This window comes from Alosa alosa, chromosome 19, assembly GCF_017589495.1.
Source record: "Alosa alosa isolate M-15738 ecotype Scorff River chromosome 19, AALO_Geno_1.1, whole genome shotgun sequence".
In the NCBI taxonomy this organism is placed as follows: Eukaryota; Metazoa; Chordata; class Actinopteri; order Clupeiformes; family Clupeidae; genus Alosa; species Alosa alosa.
In genome coordinates, this window is record NC_063207.1 from 18,143,233 (window position 1) to 18,167,970 (window position 24,738).

The 24,738-nt window shown below is 40.8% G+C and overlaps 2 protein-coding genes across 2 annotated transcripts; both read right to left on the minus strand.

Annotated features, from left to right (window-relative positions):
* Positions 1–63: 63 nt before the first annotated feature.
* On the minus strand, positions 64–20,422 carry oct2 (organic cation transporter 2). Its single transcript, XM_048227581.1, has 11 exons — positions 19,991–20,422; positions 18,425–18,528; positions 15,112–15,266; positions 11,600–11,768; positions 11,232–11,349; positions 3,896–4,002; positions 2,218–2,432; positions 1,686–1,794; positions 1,381–1,493; positions 887–986; positions 64–790 (listed from the first exon to the last, which is right to left on the minus strand). Exons 1-11 carry the CDS (start codon positions 20,384–20,386, stop codon positions 742–744), a joined length of 1,635 nt encoding a protein of 544 aa, XP_048083538.1. The 5' UTR covers positions 20,387–20,422; the 3' UTR covers positions 64–741.
* Positions 20,423–21,796: 1,374 nt separating this feature from the next.
* Positions 21,797–24,586, minus strand: LOC125283971. The gene is made up of 9 exons (XM_048227582.1): positions 24,437–24,586; positions 24,084–24,177; positions 23,942–23,995; positions 23,659–23,704; positions 23,434–23,561; positions 23,134–23,248; positions 22,554–22,676; positions 22,279–22,416; positions 21,797–22,002 (listed from the first exon to the last, which is right to left on the minus strand). The coding sequence occupies exons 1-9, from the start codon at positions 24,543–24,545 to the stop codon at positions 21,892–21,894; spliced, it is 918 nt and encodes a 305-aa protein (XP_048083539.1). The 5' UTR covers positions 24,546–24,586; the 3' UTR covers positions 21,797–21,891.
* Between the last annotated feature and the right edge of the window lie 152 nt (positions 24,587–24,738).

A 24,738-nucleotide genomic window follows, 5' to 3' on the forward strand; every position in this document is an offset into this window, starting at 1 on the left:
CCTACAATAGGTTGCTCCAGTAGGTTACTCCACTGTATATGTAAGTATAAGTATATATACTCTTTTGATCCCGTGAGGGAAATTTGGTCTCTGCATTTATCCCAATCCGTGAATTAGATTCTGTCGATACTTTCAGACTAAATAAAGTACATTTTTACACCACATGAGGTATTTTATTTCTTATATTTTTTGCAATTATAGAGACAAAAAATTATGAAAAATGTATGACACAAAATGCCCTCTTAAATACTGCCCCCTTCCTCCAGCACTCTTTTAATGAGGTACCTTCCACATGCCGCCAGACACCATACATGAGAACACACAATGAAACAAAGACCAATTTGTGGGTCACCAGTACATTTCTCTCAGTAAACAATTACAGCATTGTTTTTCTTTATATGCGACAATTCAGCAAAGATAGACATCCCTCAGAGTTCTCAGAATATTGGCTCCCAAATGCAGCCTTTTTATATCAACATACAAATACAAATTCTCAGACCACCCACATGACCCACAAACTACGACTGCAAAGATGTCTAAACCAGAAATGCTACTTAATGAGTGTAGTGCAGTCATGTGAGTGATAGTCCAAATTGGGGTCCTAGAGTGACTGTGTAATCTACACGATCTGAGCTTTTAAAATTCTTACATCCATTCCATACCCAAGGGTGCCATGTGATGGAATTGGATGAAGCTTCCTGATGAGCTCTAGAGATTTGTGGAATAATTAGCAATGTGCAGTCAGATGATGCCATCTGATTTCTTCTTATCCTTACAGAAGCAATTGGTCCTACAATAGAGTGAACAGCAAATGAACAGATTTAAAACAAATCAATGATAGGAACGTGAAACAACATAAAAAAACAAATGAAACATTTAAAGATACCTTTTAATTTTCTCCAGGTCATCTATAGTCTCAAGCAGGTTGACGCCTCTCATTTCTGGTAAAAGCATTACCAATGCACTGTATAGCACAGACATCGTACCTAGAAACAGTAGCCATACAGAAACTCTCTTAGCTGCTTTTTTAATCCACATAGGCTGAGAATGTACGTTTCTTATTATGTAGGCAAGTGGAACATTATTCAGCAAACAGAACAGAATTTATTTTCAATGACTTTGTGTACAACTTTGTGTACAACCATTTTGCCAGTGGTGGGCGAGGAGATAGGGGTAGGCTCACATCACATCTTAAACCTCACTTCTACTCTCTGGCTTTTAACTCAGTATAAGGGCCTGATCAATACCTACCTGAACTTCTCTATTGTATAGCACTTTGGTGTTGTTTTTAAAGTGTTTCATAAATAAACCTGACTTGTCTTGACCTGACTAGGCTGCTGTAATACAAAGTAAACAATTCCAATTAGTTAGCAAACCCACCATAGAGGAAGAGAGGAAGCTCCTGCCAGATGCTAGCCAGCCTGTACAACAAGAATGGGGCCACCACAGCACCTATGTCACTGGCTGACGAACACACGGATACGCCCAGATTTCTGTGGATGGCACAAAGACGACATTTATCATTTAAAGGAACACGGATACAGCACAACGAAAACAGATATGCAATAACCACATAGTAAAGTACGTATGGAATTATGTTTTATCATTCAGCTAGTATTCCAACCCTTTTGCACCTTTTCCACTTTCTAAGGATCAATGATGTGTAAGGAGTGGTGTAGAATCACCTGAGAGGAGTGGGGTACAGTTCTGAGTTGGCAAAATTCACAGTCTCAAATCCAATTGCAACAGCCAATCTTCCAAGTATAGCCATTGTTTTCTTCAACCACAGAAGTTCTAAGTCACAGACATTTGATTATTTGTAAAATAGATAAAGAGGCATGATTTAACAAGACATACACGAGATCTGTGATGATAGACCAAAGAAATCAATGAGAGGTTGACCGCATAGTTGCTTAACATCCACAAGGAAAAGGAGAAGTCATCTTTATAATTTACATGGTTGATGTGACGGAATATAATCAACAACACTGAATTATTGATTGAATGATTACTCATATTTTTCATTTATTCAAACTTAACTACATTCTTGTTCAGTACATTAGCATTACATTATGCAACAATAATAGACAAAACAAGTTTTTTTTATTTCTTTACTTGAAGGCTGTAACTAAAACATGAAACCATGAAACTTAAAGTTTGTAGCAGGAGTGACTGACCCTTTAGCATATCCATTTCAGTAAGACATTAGCTACTTACCTAGCGGGACGAATGGAACCACCAGGCAACAGACACCACCAATGAAGTTTGATGTGGCCATGAGGGGGCGCCTTCCAATCCGGTCCACAGTAAGATAGAAAATCAGCCCGGTGGGAAGCTCGACTACTGCTGAGATTAAGAAGTCTAAGAACACATTGTCTCCTGTAATTCCCAGACGTAGCACCAATCCCTGGAACACAACTGTGCTTGTAAACCTGTGGGGAAGCAGACCACATGCAGAGGAATAAAATTAAAAGTATATTTGTAATATGGTGACAGTAAGAATTGTCAAACAGGACATTGCACAACTATGAGTCTGTGTTAACGTATCAGTATGACATAAGGAGTATTCACTTTGAGTAGTCGCCTGCATCAAAGGGAAATAAGTCATTAGCATTGCTCCCTGTGGCTAAGATTATATTTAAAAAAAAAATAGATGCTAATTAATCATGACTTGTTCTGAATTCATTTGCCAAAATCTAGCCTCACACCAGACCAAATTACTGAAGAATTATAACTATCAAACAGAGAAAACATGCCCAAGAAATATGTTATTAGTGGTTCATAGGTAGTAAAAACAAGAAAAAGAAATCAATATGTTACGTTATCACTCATTTAAATAAGTCTATTGCTGAATAAAATGCTTCCTTGGCATAATGTGTAACGGTCATCAGGTTCTGTTAAACTTAAGAAACCTTATTGCTAGACTGATGAGGGTAATAAGTAATCAGTGGGTTTATGTTTATCTGTTTCAGTTTACTATCCAACTTTCAAAAAGCCCAACTGCTTACATTTAGGAGTGCTCTCCTGTGTGTATTATAAAAACCCCAAGATGCCCTCTGTCCAGGCTGAACAAGGTGAAGAAATGTTCTTCAAATGTTTTCACATTTTGAATGTGATTTATCTTTGGCCTGTCCAGGCATGCTTTTCCATTACTTTTGAGTGTGGTATATGTTAGACTGCTGATGACGAAAATCACCTTGAAATTTTGCAATCATACCCTGTCTAGAAGAAAATAGTTTCAATACACTTACACTCAATACAATTTAACACATGATCAAATAATTCATTAATAAAAAATAAAGTGTCTAATTGGTTTGATAATATCCAGTGGTTTGTGATAAGTGATAGGCCAACGTGTCTTATAGGCTATGGCAGTAAACTCTCATGGATGGCGGACTGGTAGGTGTTCTTGAAGAAACCAACCTGGCAACCGTCTGGCCTTCCAAAGAGCCATATGCTACCGGCTGAGCTCTAGAAGCACAGGTCATGAATATCATCTGGATATTTACGTATCACTTTTGTCTATTTTGGAGGATTTTCCTTCATATTTCCTTCAAGTGTCCTAGTATATTGCCTCCAAAGTAAGCTATTTTGGTCTATCCAAACATGTTTGGGCATGACGTTTGGAAGTTTTATCATAAGGATATTGGGCATATGTTCACCAATATCACCTTTGTTATCAGTTTGTTTCTCATAGCACAAGATACAATATTCATTAACAAGTCTGACATCAAATACCCCCCAAGTATAAGTAGCACTGCAACTGCCTATTTGAACAGTTTGAACTACCTGGTCTTGGTATATCCAAAACCTGGTATGCCAACTATTTTAGAATTACTTTACAGATAAAGAACTCCAAAGGAAATGTTTTGATTGGTCTCAAGTAGGCAGTTACCAGGCATAAATGAGGATAAAAGAGTTTCTCCTGATGTTTGGAGTCCTGAACAAATCGATAAACGAGGGACGGTTCAGATCTTCCTGCTTTTCTGTGAGGGGTTCAACCTAAACAGAGACAACAAAATATACAGGAAAAAAATATTCAAGTATTCATAAAATCACATGTGAGGATAAAGCCAGACTTACTTTAATCACTTACTGAATAACCACTAACAGACTAGCATCTTGGGTAGCCAGATTGGGTAGTGGGTCTGTAGTTTGATGGAATGAGACATAAGAAACTACAAATTTGACTTGCATCTGATGTCGCAATACATCGTACTTTCATAAAATCATGCAACATATTCTACCTTGTCTGACATCGTTATTTGCAAAGCCAGTGCTGGATAAACAAATAGCGTGCGTGCGACAGAGGAAAAGTTCTTTGGTATTGCTTTAAAGGCGTGTCTGTTCTGGTGAAAACACCTGGAACCAGTTTCATCTCAAAGCGTTCAAGGCGCAGTAGGTTCCAATTACAAGCAGTTATGGATTCCAACAAATACATTTCACAGGAATTTTATTTGGGTTATGGGTAGGGGACTGTCTCTCACAAATGAATGCTCATGAGAAACTTTGACTCTGTAATTTTCCTGTCTTTGACGCACAAGTCCAAAATTCTGTGAAAGAAGACCTAATACAGTACACTGGACACTGTTTGTGAGTAAATTAAAAAAACAAAACCATGTATTAACTCCACCTATGTATGAACCACAGTGCCTAATATCCCAATGAATCAGAAGTAGATTAGTGATTTCATCATAAATAAGAATTAAAAAAAAGAAATACATTTCCATGTATAACCTGCCCCTGTGTATTACTGTCTGTAACCTCATAGATGCAGACATTTTGCAAAATCAATGTATAAACCTCACTTAAAGGATGGAAAATTTAAGTAACACGCATGACAAAAATTGTGTCCTTTGAACTGGAGAGAGGAGGTGGGAGACGTAAGAGAGAAATGACTGACATACCCAAGGGAAATTCTTTCATTTCCTAAACAACTGTGATAAATAAGTTCCATATACCGGTAATATAAAATGCTGAGAGAGTATTAAACATTTGTGGTCTAGGATAGCTAATGGTTATACAGGAACCTTTTTGTTGTTGTGTGGAAAATTACAGTAACACGCATGACAAAAATTGTGCCCTTTGAACTGGAGAGAGGAGGTGGGAGACGTAAGAGAGAAATGACTGACATACCCAGGGGAAATTCTTTCATTTCCTAAACAACTGTGATAAATAAAGTTCCATATACCGGTAATATGAAATGCTGAGAGAGTATTAAACATGTGTGGTCTAGGATAGCTAATGGTTAGGGAGCTGTATGGTGCAAGATGAATTTCCGAAAGGATCAATAAATGTCTATCTATCTATTGGTATACAATTACTTCTATTTCACACTCTCTTTGCTGTAAATTTCTCCTATTAGAATTGACTCTGGAAGAGTTCCCTTCTTTTTAGGCTTGAACCATCAAATCAACTAAACAACTACAGAATGTATGGCATAATCATGTGTAGTTTTGTACATTAACAGAATTTATTACACGGCTCTTCACAATGTTAGTAGAACACTCCATTGACTTAAATGGGATTTCCCAACGTTCTACAGTAAGATATATTCATGTAATTACCGCTGCAAACATATAATTACCGCTGTCAATGGCAACATGCCATGTGTATGTGTATGTGTTGTGTGGGGACTGATTATGATATGGAGACCAATGTTATATGAACTGTTGCAGTTTTGGACATTAGTGTTATAGGGACTGTTGCAGTTATGGACATTATTGTTATATGGACTGTTGCAGTTATGGACATTTTGGACTCTTAGACGAGCCATGACAGTGTTGCTTGTGTGGTAGGGTGCTTGTGTACTGATTCTTTTCCCTGCCCCGAAGCCTGCGTGGTGCTCTAGACGATTTCCCACACCCGTCAGCCTTGATGGGCAATCATCTGGCTACCGTGCTGGTTGGCTGGTGTGGTGATTGTAGCTCGGATAAGAGGCAGGGAGTGGCGGGACTGTGGAGGTGGAGTAGGGGAGAAAGCGAAGTCCTGCTGCCTGCTGCCCTGCTGACCGCTGCCTGTGCCGACCGCTGCTTGCTGACTGTGGCTGCCGACGAGGGCGTTGAGCAGCTGTGGGCTATCTACGCCAGGCGATCGCCACAGTAAACGGAAGAGCTATTTGTATTCTTTGGTTATTTCACATGTCCATGTAGCTCACGATGGTGTTGGAATTCCAGGCGGTGCTGCGGACGGCGAGATGGAGCCTGATCCGGAGGAGAGCCGCAGTTCAGTGACAACGCTAACTTGGAGTGCATCAAAGGGGACGGTGATATTCCAACTCTGCATCGTTGTCGCGAGTGGCGTCGCTGACACTGCTGGCTAGAGTGGTCTAATGGCCTGTGTTTTGTCAACAGTTTCAGCCGGACTCAGTGCTGCTTCTGCTTCCGTGGTTGACGACTCCACTGGCGTGCTGGCGTGAACATCGTGCCGCCGTGGCGCCACCTTCAAGAACTAGGCTCACTGCCGATCCGATAGCGGACTACATTTCCCAGAGGCCCCGGTGAGACTGATACCAATCCCCTTGGAACTGATTTATTGTTTTTTTTTTTCCTTTTGGCCTGGAGGATCCCGCCAACGGACAATAATTTTCTTCTTATTCATTTTTGTGTTTGTGAATGTTGTGTCTTATGTGCTGGTGGGCTGCAGTAACTGGGCAGTGGGTGGAGTTGTAGTGGGCAACGGTTAAGGGCCTTTTTTTAGTGTGTGGGCGTGACGTCACAAATCATTACTGTGTGCATTACTGTGTGCTGTGTCCATGGATTGTGAAATTATAATAGGTGGTGATTCGTGCTTATGACTTTTGAAGTGCCTTATGGTTCCGAGATGGGATTGACTACACGTGTGGTTTTGAGTGGCCAACCCTGAACATGTCCGCCCCTATAAGTTTTACCCTCCTGTCTAGAGTGGCGACCCATGTGTTATTACATGATAAATAAATCTGTATTTTTACAAAAAAAAACGTAATCTCGTGTTGCGGTGTGTGTAACTGGGATCTGTTGGTACTTAAGGCTACTGGCCCTTGGCTGGTGACATATGCTTGTTTGGCATGCCTGAGTGTGTGTGTGCGGCTGCACAGAAAGTAGCCTACTGGTGCTGAAAAGGTGAATAGATTGTAGAATAGCCAAAGAAGATGTAGCATTGTTATAAAACCTTTAAAATCTCTAAACAATCACAAGTAGGGCAGTTCATCACAGTTCATCCATTGCAACTGGATTGATGAAAGGTCACTTACACCTGTAGGCTACATTGTATTTGGGAAAAGCAAAAGGTATCAGCATAATGTTATTTATTTATTTTTTTTTTTTTTGTGTATTTATAAACAAAAACATCTCTGTCAGTTCCATGCCGTTTTCAACAGCTATCAAAAACAAAGGTCATTTTTGGATGGATGGATTTTTTGTGAATGTTTCTTCTTCTACATAAGATTTTAGTCATCTTTAGTTCATGTAATACTTTATTGTCAATGCACAAATTAAGTAACAGTAGTCTGAAACGTTATTGTTAATGCACAAATTAAGTAACAGTAGCCTAGTCTGAAACGAAATGCTGTTTTACATCTAACCAGTGGTGCAAATAACTGACATGTCCAAATGGGCCTTGATGAAATGCGTCGCTAGACTGTTCATACACATTTTAACGGGCCAAAGTTGAAGAGCTTTTGTCCGTTATTGTTCGTGCAAATATAGACTGATTCATGTTCCCTTGCATTGTGTAACTGAGGTCCATGGCTAGTCTGGCTTTCATCAGACCAAGCTCAATCTTCTAAGAAATCAAAAAATAAATAGCGGGCAGATCAGGCTGGGTTCACCCAGCCTAGTCCATAGGCACCCAATATTGTTTAATTTTCCGATTGAGATATACACGCTCTGGCTATTCTAAATGCAAAAATGCATCAGGGAGTTATGACAAAACGGTAACTAACAAACTAGATCCTAATAGAAAGCTGTTAGCTTCCCTAAGCTACAGGTAGGATTATAAGGTAGGCCGATTTACAACATAAATTGTCAATAGGCTATGCTGGCTAAAACAAATAAAATCTCCTTTGAAACCAATGGCTTACGCCTTTACAGTATCAAGCGGACTTAAACTGCCATATCGTGGCGAAAAATTGTAATAACATTCAAGCAGCTCCATGAGTCAAGGAAAGCGCGAATGAAGTAGGCAGTTCTAGATGGGACCCACTACACAGTAGCTTAAGGTGTGTTGCTAAAGCAGCCATAATGAAATGAAGGTGTCATTGTTTGGATACTTCACACACACGCTTTTTAATTTCACAAGACTACAACTACCAAGCTGTAATCAAAGCACATCGATTCCCTCTCACACCATGCACGACTTAAAACAAAATAAACAGGCGTCTCAGTCTCACGCATGTATAGGCAAACTGTATCAGACCGGTGTAACGTTGGTAAATCTTCCATTGCACAGAATGATTTTGTAGCACGTGCAATAAATGACAGTCGAAAGATACAAACAGTGCTGCTATCAATTTGCTTGGTATAACCGCATTTATAGTTTTCTACAAATGCAATCAATCAAATGCCTCCATCACTCAACTAACGCTAAATGGTAACATTACCTAGGTCCTTATTGATATTACAAGATTAACGCATCCTGCAGTAAAACCAAGCATGTCCGATAAACATCCTCAGATTTATTTCGCTTCAAGAAGAAATGGGAATTACACTTCATGTGAACATCGCCCTATCCTTATTAGATGTCCGGCTGCGTAAATTACAGTCCTTGTAGGAAGGCCCCATTGTTTTTCCAACCCACTTTTAACTTCCAACAAAATTACGTCTCACTGCAACGATGCGCCATCTAGTGGACAAACGACTACTTATCGCCAATACTGAAAATGCAGCCATGATGATGATGATGAATATTTATTTTGGCTTTCTTTTAATCCTACTGAATTTGTAATTATGTATCGGCCGTTCTAATACCGATAGTATGTGGGTGCCTGTGTGTGTGCATGTGTATATGTGTGCACCGCCATTTACAGGCCAATGAGTGTACAGTCACTAAATGTACACATAACCTAATTTTTTTAGACCCCCATGGATGAAATTCTACGAAACTTGGCATACCCCAGAGAATGCCAGGTCAATCATACACATAAAATTTGGTGCAGTTCTGAACATCTTAACTGAAGATAGGGGCAATTAAAGCAGAATAATATTGCATTTTCATTTTTTACCGGGGGGGGTGCAAATCACAAATGAGTGATTATGAGCCAGGTTGATGTGGGCCCTTGAGACCAACATACCATAAAAGATTCTTCATCCTCAGTGCCACGGTTCAGGTAGTTATTTAGGAAAAACTGTTTTTTTTTTTTTTTGGTTCGGGGCCCCCAGCCCGGGGTGGGGCGGTGGTGGTCCCCGGCACGAAATGAAATTTTTCCGTAAAAAGTCTAGTGGGGCTACATACCCACCAAATTTCATGTACCCCGGTGGTTCGGTGTCCCGGTATCAATGACCAAAAATTCAGGAGTAGATGACGGAAAAATTCTTGAATTATGTGCATGTGTGCGTGTACAAATTTATGTTTATGTGTGTGGGTGTGTGTGTGTGTGTGTATGTATGTGCGTGCTTGTGTGTTTGCCTGCGTATGTGTGTTTGCCTGCGTATGTGTGTTTGTGCATGTGCATGCATGCGTACATATGTCTACTGTGTGAGTATGTGTCATAATGATGATTACTGTAAATGTATGTGTGTGCGTGTGTATCTGTTTATGCACATGTGTGCACATGGAATGGGTTAACATGACCCCTGGAGGCAAACATACGGAAAAAATTGGTCATCCTAGGCCCTACAGTTCTCCAGATATTCACAGAGAACTGTGTCGCCCCCCCCCCTTTCGGGGTCCAGTCCAGCGGGGGCTACAGATCAAAAACGAAGAATGACGGTTCCATGCTATCCATGTGGGGGTACATGCCCACCAAGTTTTGTGTACCCGGTCTTTCAGTGTCCCGAATCCTTTGTTGGTGTATCGCCACTAAATGTACACATAAATTATTTTATTGTAAGGCCCCCCATCAACGAAAAGTACACAAAACTTGGCATGCATTCGAGGGTGTCATAATAATCCTACACTTTTAATTTCGTGCAGTTTTGACCTTGTCAGCCAGAGATATTGTGATGAAAACACCTAATTTTTGCTTTTAATTTTTAACTAGGTGGCGCTATACATGAAATAAGTGGTAATGGGATGGGTTGACATGCCCCCTTAAGACCAACATACACAAAAAGGTGGACCTCCTAGGCCCCACGGTTCTCGAGATATTCACAGAAAACTGTCTCCGCCACCTACAGGCCAGTTGGTGTATAGTAACATAAATTAATTTATTGTGTGGCCCCCCATGAACGGAATTCCACAAAACTTGATACAGAGGGTGTCATAATGATCCTACAATTCCAATTTCGAAAACTGTCTCCGGCCAAACTTCCCCATGAACGGAATTCCACAAAACTTGGCGTGCATACAGAGGGTGTCATAATGATCCTACAATTCCAATTTCGTGCAGTTTTGACTATGTTAGGTCACAGATACCTTCAATTACACCACCTCATTTTTACTTTTTTGTGTTTAACTAGGTGGCGCTATACATGAAATGAGTGGTTATGGAATGGGTTGACATGGCCCCTTGAGATCAACATACAAAAAAAAATGGTCCTCCTAAAGCCTACGGTTTTCGAGATATTCACAGAAAACTGTGTCTGCCCTACCCTCCTTTTCGGGGTCCAGTCCAGCGGGGGCTACAGATCAAAACGAAAAACGATGGTTCCATGCTATCCATGTGGGGTTACATGCCCACCAAGTTTCGTGTACCCCGGTCTTTCAGTGTCCCGGGAATCATTGACGGATATTTGGGCATGCGGAAAAAAAAAAAAAAAAAAAAAATCTGACTAAACCTACATGACCGCCGCTTCGCTGCGCGGCGGTCATAATAAGTCCCTTCAGGACGAAACAAGACCTGTTCAAGGCTATTTTCCGATAATGACCAGCGTTCTATACATTATCCCTTACGTGTGGCATGATCATGTGTAGTTTAGTACATTAACAGAATGTATGGCATGATCATGTGTAGTTTTGTACATTAACAGAATGTATGGCATGATCATGTGTAGTTTTGCACATTAACAGACTGTATGGAATGATCATGTGTAGTTTTGTACATTTACAAAAGGTATGACATGGTCATGTGTAGTTTTGTGAAAGAAACAACATACCACCCGAAAGTTCTCTGGCAGACATGTGTTGTTGCATTTAGCAATGCTTTCCACAATGACCATAGCCTCCTGTGTTCTTCTCTGTGATATCAGCCACCGAGGAGACTCTGGAACAAGCCTATAAAGACAACATCTTTCAATTTAGGACACTTAGTTTAGCTCACAAATTGACGAGGCAGGTGTGAACAAGTGAGCTCTGGTGTAAATTGCAGCTCTCCTGGCTGCCTACTATGGTGACAATGTAAGTTTTCCTCAACAGGGCACAATGACATTTTGTCAGGTTTGTGTGTGTGTGTGTGTGTGTGTGTGTGTGTGTGTGTGTGTGTGTGTGTGTGTGTGTGTGTGTGTGAATGACATTACATATTTACCAGTAGTAACCCAGGAACATAAACGTTGGAATAGTCATGACCAGCTGCAGAGTCCTCCAGGACTGGATGTAATAGGCCAAGCATGGCAGAATAACCATGCCAATGGAGTAGGTTGTTCGTGACAAGACAGACACAAATTTCCTGTTCCTTGATCCAAAGAATTCAATTACTGTATGAGAAAGAGAACCCTGTATCAGAACAAATATATGCAGCTCAAAACAACAAAAGGGTCTAGATAATGAAAAAATATTAAAATATCCATTAAAATAATGGAAACGGCACGTAAAATAACATGTGTTCTCTATTGTATCTCTCCACTCTATAATTTGCACAGGAAATTGACCCACTAGTTCCGTGGATACTCTTTAGACAATCCTCCAAGGAACGTTGTCTCTACACATGGCAATCCAGACTATTTTGATAGTTTCGCCATTGGTGCAACAACAAATAAAGTAATTTCCAAGGTAAGTATGGGACTGTTGTGAGGCTTTTTCTCTGCTTGTTGTTGTATTTGTGGTTCTCATTCAGGTTGTTTCCTTTTCAGGTTATTTTAGCTCCAAACAATGTATAGAGCTCAACAGTCACCAGTCACTCTGGTTCCGGAAGTAACAATCTATGTTCTCTTTTGAGAACTGAATTATAAGCCATAAAATTGTAACGGTCCAAGTTTGACTTAAAACCAGCTACGGCATGATTAAGTGATTGTATATGCTCATATACAGTAGACAGCAACAGTTCATGGGGCATCTACCATTTTTTTCATGGAAAAGCACTACACTACACAAAATCCTAACGTGTAAAGGCAGAGCCTTTGATTGGTAAAGATCACCATTGCAGGGAAATGACTTTCCGCTCCCGCCTCAGGCAACATTTGGTTGCTTGTTCGAGCAAGATTGCTACTGAGGAGCAATGCATGGCCATCCGATTTCATTGGATCGTTGGAAAACATTGGAACATATATAATTCACAATGGCAGATGGGATGAAAATTTAAATATATACACAATATATCTTGTTTTTCTGTTCATTTTTTTGTTGTTGCTTGAAATGAAATGTTGTATGATCACAACTCACTCCATAGCTGGTCAGCCTAAGGCAAGGTCTAAAACTCTTTATATAGAGATTTTTCCAGACGTCGAATGGAGAAGTGAATTGGAAACTAACTGTACTTATGGAGCCTGAGCCTGATCCCTCGCGGAGATGGACGATGACTGTTGAGCTCTATAACCTCTATCACCTGCTCCACACAGCCAATGATTCATAACTCAAAACAGCACACTGCACTATAAGCAGGATGTCGTGGTAAAATAAAAGGGTGGGTATACTATGAATTCTGTGATCATGGTAAGGTGGACTGCGCCACGCGGTATCGGATTTTTAGAAAACGCATTCAGAAAATGTTTGATGATGGTGAAGGTTATTGTCCAATGTTGTCTAGAGTGTTGATGAGTGTACATTTTGTAATTGAGGATGATACAGTGTGATTATTAAATGTTAAAAGTTGCAAATGGTGAATAAATTCTTTTGAGCGGTGGATAAACTCTAATAAGAGGTGGATAAACTCTATTTCTGAAATTGTGGTGGGTAAACTGTGTTTACTTGCGTTTAGCCTCCACTACATCCTTGACTAAGCATAAGATAACGTGATCTGGAGCACAAAGGCCCAGATGTAGCCTGCCCGCTCTGCTTGCTGTTTGGATGATAGCTTTGAAAAGCACCATTCAGATTGCAAGCGACTAATCAAACCATGGAATGTTAATGCAATTCATTAAGGCAGGCAACAGGCGAATGGTCAACAATGTTTGTGCTGCACAATTGTGCACTGGCATGCTGGTGGAGCTGCACCTTAAAAGGTTCAGGCAGCCTGCCTGCTTCTACAGATACATCTGTGGATGTGGATAATAATAATAATAATAATAATAATAATACATTTTATTTGTTACATAGCGCCTTTCAAAGCACCCAAGGTCGCTTTACACACTAGACATTTACGCGTAAGACATGAGATGGATGAGATGCCCTTGAACCCCTAACCGCTCCCCAGGTGCAGGATCAAGGGCTGCACACACACGCTGTTTCACCTTGTAGTGGCGCTCGACCTGAATACAGGAGCACATAGCTTTTACTTTTACTTTTTGAGAAATAGGGGATTAAAAATGTTAAAAAGCTCATTTTTCCCCCATAGACTTGAATGGCTGTGATGTCATAATGGCCTAAAGCCAGCTGCACCCGTAAGCTCCCAGAGTAGTTCCCGGCTAATCAGAACACTGGCACAGGTGTCACCTGTGAATCCAACTGTCTCAGCTTCTAATCCATACAATCTGGTGCTCCCTAAAACTACACATCCCGTAATTAACTTGTGCGCATGCGCAGTAGCGTTCTCCTTGCGTCATTGATTCCTGAGACACTGCTGTCAAGCATCCTCTTGAAGAAAGTTTACGTTCTTGTTGTCTGGTTTGTCCAACAAACGACGACGAAACAGACGTAAAATGACTTGATTGTAGGCTTAGCTGTTAGTTTGTTGTTCAGTTCATCTAACAGCTGTCTCTTCCCCCCCCTTCTATTTCTATTAGGTGCCGCTTCACTCTGCTACTGGAGGATCAGGCTGACTGTAACTGCTATGGATGCTATGGATGGCAGGAAAACACAGTACACGTGAATTTCTAGATGAAGAGTGAATAAATGCACTTGCTTAATTGATAACAAGTTGTCAATGGTTATTTATGCAAGCTTGTGTAGCCTAAACAAGACATACCTAGGCTTAGCCAAATTTATCCTGGCTGTAGATAAAGCAGGATATGAATTTCCCAATATTTTGCCAGATAAGGCTAATAGTGGTTTACTAAGGTTTATTAGCAATTGAAATACCATTGAAATCACGTTGATCTGAATGGTAATTTCAACATTGTTTCAATATTCATTTTAGTGTAAATACCATTGAAATCCCGTTGATCTGTAGTTAGAATATCAACGTTGCTTCAATATTAATGAAGGGTGCAAAAGTGATGTAGAATAAATGTTTCAGTGCGACGTTGATTCAATGATTTTAACATAGATTTAATGACTAATTGTTATCTGGATGCAGAATGAGCAGTCATCAACACCAACTGAAAGCCCCGTTTTGCAGTTAGTCTTGCATTTCATACAATTAGGCTTTCTCTGAACTACATTTTCCAAAGGCCAGCTTTCGTGCTTGTGTCACAACTTCAGAACGGCTTGACGCACATGGATGACATGGGCTCAATGATGAAGTCAAATGTCAAGGTCAAACCCACCTTGAGTGTGATATCTCAAGAATGCCTGACACACAAGGTTTTTTGGTACAAGGGTTTGTATGAACTCAAAGATTAACTCAATTTTTTTTTCAGGAATTTCCCCACCAACATTAATCCATGAATGAATGAATTTAATTATTGAGGGCAGGAGGGTGACGATTAACACTACTTCCACAATAGGCTACACCTTTGAGATTAATCCATACAAAATGGAAAGCATCAGTTGTGGATAACATACCAAGGACATATGTGGCTGTCCAAGCACCCTTTGCAAAGAAGCCCTGGAGGAAGCGGAATGCCAGCAGCAAGGGGTAGAGGGTGGAGACGGCCACGCCCACCCCAGACAGACCCAGGCCGAGCATGGAGACCAGGAAACATGGCTTCCTGCCAAACCTGCAGCACAAGGCAAATTCATTAACCAAAGACTGTGGCCCTGACAAGTCAGATGAGCAAAACTACTACAACTGTTATCACCCCCTACAAATGTCATAAATACCACTCATGGTTAGCACCCTTCCCCCTTGACAAGGTACATGTGGATTTGTTTACAAACCTGTAAAGATAATCTCTGAAGAGTCAACTCTTCGAACAACTCGCTCGTACTTACATTTTTGTAGGCCTTCACATTTGGCTAACAAGTTTATTCAACTTTTAACAGAGTAGAGATCTAGCTTTCAAGTGAATGTCTTTTAAGTAGCCTAGCCTAGCCTAGAGTCTTTGGACACACACACACACACACACACTGTATTTTTGTATTTTGAAAATACTTAAAATACTTTTTTCAAGGGAGCATGGAAGGAACTTAGAAAGAATCCACACACTGATCATTCCGCAAGTAATTATTTATTTATTATTACACGGCTCTTCACAATGCAAGTAGAAAGCTTCTAATTCAGGTCTTTCATATCACTCCGCAACTACTGGAACTTCATTCAAAAGTGAAAAGCAGACGGTTGATCAACTGTGTTCTAAAGAATGTTGGATTCAAGTTCAGCGTGTGTTGTTACATACTATTTGTTTCTCAGCCAAAGCTTCTTTTCAGCAAAAGCCACAACGCCGATCATTATCGGGAGAATAAGTCCCTTCAGAGAGAAGCAAGACCCCTGTTGAGACTTATTTTCCCGATAATTATCGGCATTCCATACATTCTCCTTTACATAGGGAACACCTGCGCAGAAAGAAAAAAAATGTATTTCAAAAATCGGAGTACCTGTTTACATGGGTGGATTTTCCAATTGTTTGGATTATCAAAATGGAGTTTGTAATCAGATTAAACTTTTCTCCATGTAAAAGGGGCTATTGTTGTATGTTGTACTGTAACAGCCGTGCAGCGAGTGCAGCCCTCCGTCTGCTGCGTCGACCATGCCTACTCCATGCCTTCGTGGCATGAGCGTGTCAGCTTCATGGCGTCCTATATTATGACATGCACGTCTCAGGCGCGGCTTGAGCCGCATCGAAAACGTTTGCATGCTAGGAATAGGACCGACGCCTTTCACGCAGTAGGGGTTAAGTCATTGAGAGACCTCAGACCCATTGGAAGCATTTCCATTCAAAACAGTGAAGAAAAAAAATTAAGAGAAGTTTTAGTTGGCAGAGAGGCCCCCACAGCGCAGAGTCAGACACGTTTCTGGTGTGCAAAGACATACAGTAGAAAATGCCACGCAACCGCCACGCAACAGACACGCCATATTCACGCCACAGGTTCACGCTATGCACCCCAGCCCTAAGGTTACCATTCAAAAAATTGAGAGGTTTTATTAGGCAGAGAGGCCGCCACAGACTGCCACGTCAGACACGTTTCTGGTAAGCAAGGACATAGAAAACGCCAGGCAGCCACCACCCAACAGACACGCAATGTTCATGCCACGCACCTGGTCTGAAACAGCCCTAAAAGGGGTTCACATTGTAGGCGCAAGCCGCAGTGCTGCGCTATGAAACCCACTATTGTCAATGGCTTGCACGCGCAAGAACTGGCCTGCCGCTGCGCTGAGCACCGCTGTAGGCCTACAACAAAAAATCTTTAGGACATTACCTCAGCCAAGAGCAACCTAGCGGCGAGCGCAGCGCATGCCGCGTACAATGTGAACCCGGCTTAACCCTGCAAAATCTGTATGACCTGGATTTTTGCCACTGGATTTGCAAGTAAGTAAAAAGTCTGTTCTCCACATCTGAGTCTGGCTCGCCTGCATCACATACACATATAATGTACTTGTCATTGTCTTGTTGCTGTCCTGTTGATGTTGTGCGTTGTAGCAAAGTAGTTTCCCCTTTTGGCATTAATAAAGTTAATTATCTATCTATGTTAGTCTTTTCTCTTTCTTTCTTTCTGTCTCTCTACCTGTCCCTGTACATGACACACACACACACACACACACACACACACACACACACACACCTACACATACACTATGCATGCCATCAGGTAATATGGCAGACGTCTAATGAACTATTAAGGCCAAATACTAAATTTAAGTTGTTGTCATCAGTCTGCCCCAACACACACACAAAGTATGCATGTTATCAAGTAATTGGCAGACATGGTGTCTAATGAACTATCAAGGCCTGTGATGGTCGCCATAGTGGCCACACACCGAACGCACTAACGCTCCCTTTTTCATTAAATCTTCTGTTGATTTTTCATAATTATATGCTCACACATTTTGATGTTTACATGTCTACATTCACGCACCCTCTACGTTTAGCAACACTACGTGGCAACCAAGTAAAAACGCAACACATAGACTTTTGATTTCATACAACATACAGACTTTATTGCTTAGTTCAATAGTATGTGATTGTGTGGTTGAGTGCACGCAACTTATCAATTGTGTTCTGTTGTTAATTAGCTTAAGTTTGTAATTTAATGCATTTTGTTGATTTACCATGTATCATGTTTGTGGCGTTCCTGTTTTGAGTGCGGCCGACTCCGGGAGCTGTGTGCGTCATGGTATTTGGTCCGGGCGGACTTCCTGACTGTCAAGACGGAGCGGCAAGTTCCGCTGGTTTAAATTATCTATGGCCACATCCATTTCACTACTTTGTCATGGGGGAAGGAGAAGCCTTTCGTGTTTATTGACTGGAGCTTTCTGGTTGGATTATTTGGTGTTTATGCCCAGATGTCTTTGTGTAGTTTATTTATTGCTAGCATTATGTGTGGTTATTTTTTTGAATGTTTTGGTAATGTCTGAAAGTTAATTGATTTTGTGGTGTTCCCCTTTTAGTTATTCATGGTCTGTCCAGTCTGTATTTAAGTTCCCCTTTGTCTCCTTTTGTTAGTTCTTGCTGTGTGTTCATGTTGGAGGTTTGCATCGGAGGTTAATGTTTATTTTGTTTGGATACCCTTATTTTGGGCACAGAAATATATTTAAAAAAGTAATTTATTGATTTTTGGTAATAAAACCATTTTTGCGCAATTTGCAATCCTGGCTTCCTGTGTCGACTGCTCGATCCCTCACAAGGCCCAATACCAAATACACATTATTGACAGCCAATTTAACATCATAGCCTACATGTAATGTCATGACTGTACTGAAAGTGAAACATTTACATACCTGTCCGCAAGATATCCAGTGATCAGAGCTCCAATGAAGAAGCCTACAGCTAGAAATACCTGGTTGAGATCGGCTAACCAGGACTTGTCACATACCAGGGAGAACTGCATGGAAGTCAAAATAAAATATAAAATTCAAATATCAATGTTGACAGCTTGACAACAGCAACAACAAATTCTGACAGTAGGCCTAAGAATTTGAGATTCAGTGCAAGCAATATGCAGGGAAATTCAAACATGTAATTGACCCCTAACAAAAAATACCTTTATATTGTTGATTTTTGGGACAAAATATGATAGTAATCTTCAAATAGGAATACTAGGTTTCTAACTAGGTTACTAACATACCTATGTTTTAAGGAATCTATATTTTGGCTATAGGCCTGAAGCACTATAAGACTATGGGCTACTACAGGAACAACATAGTCCAAGGAAATTACAGAGGTAATACAGAATACTATATGATACACTAGCCTACTACATAACTACTGTAGTAGTTCTGCCAAGAGCATTTTCGTAAGGGTGAATTGGAGAAATATGCATGAGCCCAGACAGTAAGACAATCGGACGTGTAAACTCGCCTATAGATGACGCTTTCAGTCTTTTACCTGCACGGTTAGAATGTTTAGGCTGAATGTTGTACCTGCTTCATGTGTCAGCCCGCTCTAAGGTAATTGATTATGACTTGCCTGAAACTTCTTGAGCGATGTTGATAGCCAGTGGTCCAAATATTAGTGGCACTAATATATATATATAAATATGCAAATTATCACAATCATCCATTCAGAGAATACACTGAAGTTATGTGGGTGCCATTGCTCAAAAAGTTGTAGGTAGCTTATGTGCATGGCATTTGGCAGACGCATTTGTCCAAAGCGACTTACAGTAAATTAAGCATAATAGTAATAACAACAACAACTATTTAACAATTTAAACATTTACTGAATCCTAAGACTATCACAGGAACGTAGAACATTACTCTAGTTCATTCCACCAACAATGAATCACTGAGGAAAACACACACATTGTGCCCGCATCAAATTCAAGTCTCTAACGCTTGCCTACAAAGTAGTCTCCGGTTCTGCTCCCACCTACTTGAATGCCCTCTTACAGACTTACACTACCTCCAGACCGCTGCGCTCCTCTGACGAACGACGTCTAGCTCTACCACCGGTACGCTCAAGCCAATCCAAACTTTTCTCATCTGTTGTTCCTCGTTGGTGGAACACACTTCCAGTTCCTACAAGGGCAGGGACATCCTTTTCCACTTTCAAAAAACTCCTGAAGACCCAGCTCTTTAGAGAACATCTACTCTCATAGCAACACTTACAACAAGTCTTACTGATCCTAGCACTCACCAGCCGTTTTAAACTGACAAGTAACTGTTAAAAACAGCACTCACCGACGCACTTATTCTTACTGTACTCTAATGTTCTTTTAAACTGTCCTAAAATTGTGAGAATTGTTCTAAAACTTACTGTTTACCATGTTGTTAGTCGCTTTGGTTAAAAAGCGTCAGCCAAATGTAATGTAATGTAATGTAACATTGTCTTTATCCTATATCTACCTCAGTCACAACTGTTGTGTGATTCGAGTCAAAAACCCATCCGCGGTCGCACGATTTAAATCCAGGAGTTGCAGGAAAAGTAGGCCTACTGAGTTGACTGATGTTCCTGCAGTTAACAACACTCGTGTTCCAGTCAATATCAAAGTTCTGGCAGCGGTCGAAAGATCCAAGGGGTGCAGCGTGCTGTCGCAGCTCCCTCTCACTCCAGCCACAGTCGCCCTTGATACGCTCTGCGTGATCAATACTGCACCAGTGTTCCGGAGAATTGGCCAAAAACACGACCCCGACCAACACAAATGCAAAGAGTACGAGTGGCAGACACCCTAGAACAGAAATTTTCTGCTGATATCGACCAAAGTCTCCCACATGGCTAAGAAGTTCATCAAAGCCTGGCATTCTGCAAGACGGCGGCAAAGTTAGCGATCTGTGTTCTCTCTCCAGGTTTGGTGTCAGTCATTTCTCGTTGTAGGCTCGCTAAAGAATTAGGAGGTGTGGCCATGTAAGTCCAACGTCAAAAACCATGTTGGGTCACTTATATGCTATATAAGTACCTTTTTGTAACCCAGGAGGATCATTCACTTTACCCTAAGGAAGCAATTTATGCAACCTCATATTACAAGGGTCAAGGACAGTGCTGCCTAGTGTTTATAGGCGTAAAGCTTGTGTGTGTTGTTACATCTCCTCTGGATCTAAGCAATGTGCCATTCTTCTCCTAAAATGTAAATAAGTACCTACCTGTAGGCCTCCCTTAATAAACCCTGGTGAAGTGTATTTCAATATTTCAAGTGAACCCTTTCACTCTATCAGGAGGCCCCTCTCATGTATTTGATTAATGTATTCTAATGTACCTCTCCCCTACCTACACACACACACACATATATAGGCTACTACATTAAATGAGGCATTTTCAGCCGGCAGCTATTCTGTACTATTCAACAAGAAGGAGGTTCTGGACTAAAGAACCAAATGGAGGTGTGAGCAACACCCATCATTTGTTGTAAGGGAATGGGGGTAGGCTATTTAGGCAACAGGGTAAGATTTGGCAACAAAAGTTGCCTGGTTACATTACATAGACAAATGTATTTATATTGCAAGTGTCGGTGATACTTTACAGGTATATAGGTATACAGTATAGGCCTATTTGACAAGAGTTTGAGTTGATTGTTGAATCAGAATTATTTTCCTGTTTCTGTCATATTCTGAGGCTTTCTTCTGCAGTCTTGGCCCTTGACCCCTTGGGTGCTTCCTTCCTGTCAATAGCTCCATGAATGTGTGTCCATGATCAAAACTCCTGTCCAAACAGAGACCACATACCAAGTAGGAATGTGACACTCAGGTAGCCTGCTGTGCATGGCTTTACTGTTGCAAACATATACTGCAGATTCAGAACTTTTATAGAACACAGACAAAACTTACAGCGTACAAAGATGATAGACCCCCGGGCTCTGGCTTTCTTCTGAGGTAAACCTTTTCTTTTGTTTTGATTAAGCAACCCATGAATATGAGTCCACTAATGGATAATCTCATTGAAACAAATTATTTTGTTGTCTAACCCAATTCTTGGAGGAGCCGACACAGCTTGGGGCATTGCTCAAACAGATCACTTTATATGGCCCTAACACCTTAATGACTGAATCCCCCACATTTACCTTCAACACTATCTTGCAAAGAGATTCAGTGCTGATAATAATAAAACAAGGGATAATATTGTGTATTTAAAATAGTGACACAAATCCAACACATGAGCAGTGATTACCTTACTTTGATGAGCAGTAGTGTTATGCCTACAGTCAAAGGACAGTGGGATGCATCATTGTCATCCTTTATTTGCCATGTTTATGGCATTTTCAATTTTACATTGGGTTTACATTGTGACATGCTTCCTTGTTTATTTACAGTGGTTAACTGATGGCAGATAGGATGTCGTCCACTCCTGGCCTGTCCAAGGGGCTGGTGCAGCTGTGTGAAAAGAGAACTCTACCACAGTCATCCAGGAGAACATCGCCACCCAGCTGAAAGAAAGTGCATCACTCTAATGTAAACACCTTCAAATCATGATGACTGCACTAAACGATTGCAGTCAACAAGGCAAACAAATATCTAGCAAAATTAGAGGGCATCTGGCCCTTAATGCAGTATTAAAACCACATAAAACCACAACATAAGAGAACACCCAATATTTATATGTAATTTTTCATCATGAATTTTCAACATGTGTTTACACTACAGCTGTAAATAGGATCAACTAAACACCTGTCTTAACCCTTGATTTAGTGAGGGAGACCCACCTGGAACATATCATCCTGAATAGTTGGCAACGGCCGTGGGAACTCAAGGTTGCTGAGGATAAACTCAGAGTACTGAAGCATGTTGTTAAAACGCAAGACTTGCAAGAGAGACACTCCAAAGCCAAATGCAGTGTACACCTGATAAAACAGTCGCCTTTACATTATAAAATCATAACATAATTTAGTTTAACTAACTGATGAGTCTATTCAAGAGTATACAGATGTTTTTATTTACAACAAGGATGATAAGATGCATAGGTGACAGTTTGGCTTACATTCCTCTGTGGGTCCAGCAACATGTCATAAGGGCAACCTGTTTCCTTCAGCCAATCTAGTGCCCCCTCCTGGCAGCCAAATGAAACTACCACCACTCGGATGGATCTCTGATCTAGGTCCTCCTATGAGCAGTAAACACGGGACATGTGTGCTGTAAATCGGCTTTAAAAGTTTTTTTCTCAGCGAACCAGAATGTATACCAGAATGTACGCATGTGTCATTCTATTTTCCTTTAAAAAACATACCACATTTGAGAACACTGATTTTAATATTGCTTCCTCAACTACATTCTGCAATATCTCTAGAAGGGACTTCTACATCTTAACAGGAAAACATATATTAAGATGGTATACTTTCAACATGAATGAAACCCAAAGCGTCTGTACATAGCATTGCAAGGCAAAGAGAACTGAGTTAAAAATTGCCTGTTCTTGACACAAACTTTTCCACTCTCTTTCTGAAAGTGTCCAGTACACATATGTGGCACAAGGTATTGTTATTCCAACTGCCTGTACTGCCAGACTCTAACCTCCACAGACAGACAGATAGCTCAGTGGAGATGACCGGGGGAAGTCATACCTGACGGGCCTGTAGCTCCTTGAAATGGAGGCGGCAAAGTAGGCAGGAGAACTGCCGAATTAAAACCAGCAGGGTTTTACTGCCTTTCCCCAAGTATTTCCTTAAACTCACATCACTGCATACAAATATAATGCATACAAAGAGAGAAGCACCCATGAAAACGTGCAAAGATGCAATCATTGACAATGACCTCTTTTGTAAGTATTCCAGGTTAACAAATTATCCATTATATCACCCCAGAAGAATAACAAGACGCTTTGCATGAGTATAGGTGACTGAGTTCTGCATGTACCAACTCACGTCCCAGTTCGGCCATCCGTGAACACAGTCTCAGGTGGCAGAGAGGTCACTGCCACTGTCTGGCTTAGAGCATCATTCCTTGGTTGAAGCTCATTGTCCAGCCCCTCCAGGAATGCATCCCAGTCGGCCTGCAGAAGACCATTGGGGAAATGGTTAAATTATGTGTCTGAATGACCTGGAAATGAATATGGTTTAGAGGAGAAAGAAGAAAGACTGTCAACGTACACCGAGCTGTAAAAGGTCCTCTACTACCTCTCTTACTTCTGCATGGCTAAAAGAGGTGATAAAAATGTCTTATGAAATTTGACCGCCAAACAGAGGGCATCACATCTACATCCTTATCACATTGTTATCTTATCTAAAGATTAGAGCAGGTCACACATGGCCAGTGTTCAATCTCATCCTATCATTTTTGTTTAAAAAAGGGCTTGCCTAACTCTGTAGGCTATTTTTATCACTCTTCAAGTAGTGCGGAAGCCTTTTTGAAATAACTTGAACTATATCATACCGGAACTTGCTGCCCCAAAGGTCCTCCGCTTCCTTTTTCTTCTTCACAGATAAACTGCAGGGCATTTGAAAGAGATTTCAGAGCAGAGGTCTGATGATGAAACTAATTTAATTTGCCCTAATTGTAATTAATATTTTATTACCCTTTGTATAATTCAGCTCCTGCTGCGATCAACCCCAGAAGTGATTTTGGTCTCTCAATACTGATTTTGTTCCTAATGAAATCTTGCAAGGATCCTAAATAAATAAGTAAGACATTTTTCTCAGTTAGGAAAAGACAGTATGGTTAGCCTTCGGCCAAACTGCAAGGAGCTATTTTGGTAAGCCTCTGTCCACAGGCCAATTTTAAGTCCTCCAAGGTAGTTAGTTATTCACATTATTCACGATAATAACAGTGTTAGGCTAGCCTACTAGATAAGTAAATTTCAGACAATTAGCGAACTACATAGTGATGTTCGAAAAGCAAGAACGCAGTTCGCATTATTCCAGAGCCTACCAGTTACGACTTCTCCTTGTGCAATTTGTAGTAAACTTCTCCCGGTTAAAATAAACTTTGTCAATGTGTTTACAAGCGTTTCAGGAGAGTCAGCCGTCGTCTCAGCCATTTTGCCGACCGTTGGTATCAAAGTCTCAGCAAAGATATTTATAGTAAGTGAGATGTGTTAGTTAAGCAATCCCAACCCTGTGTCACGCGACCTCAAGCCGGTAGGCTATATAGGCGTACGATAATCGATTGTTTCCCCCTTCATGTTTTATGGTACTTTGTTCTATTCTAATCAGTCTAATCATTTTCATGTC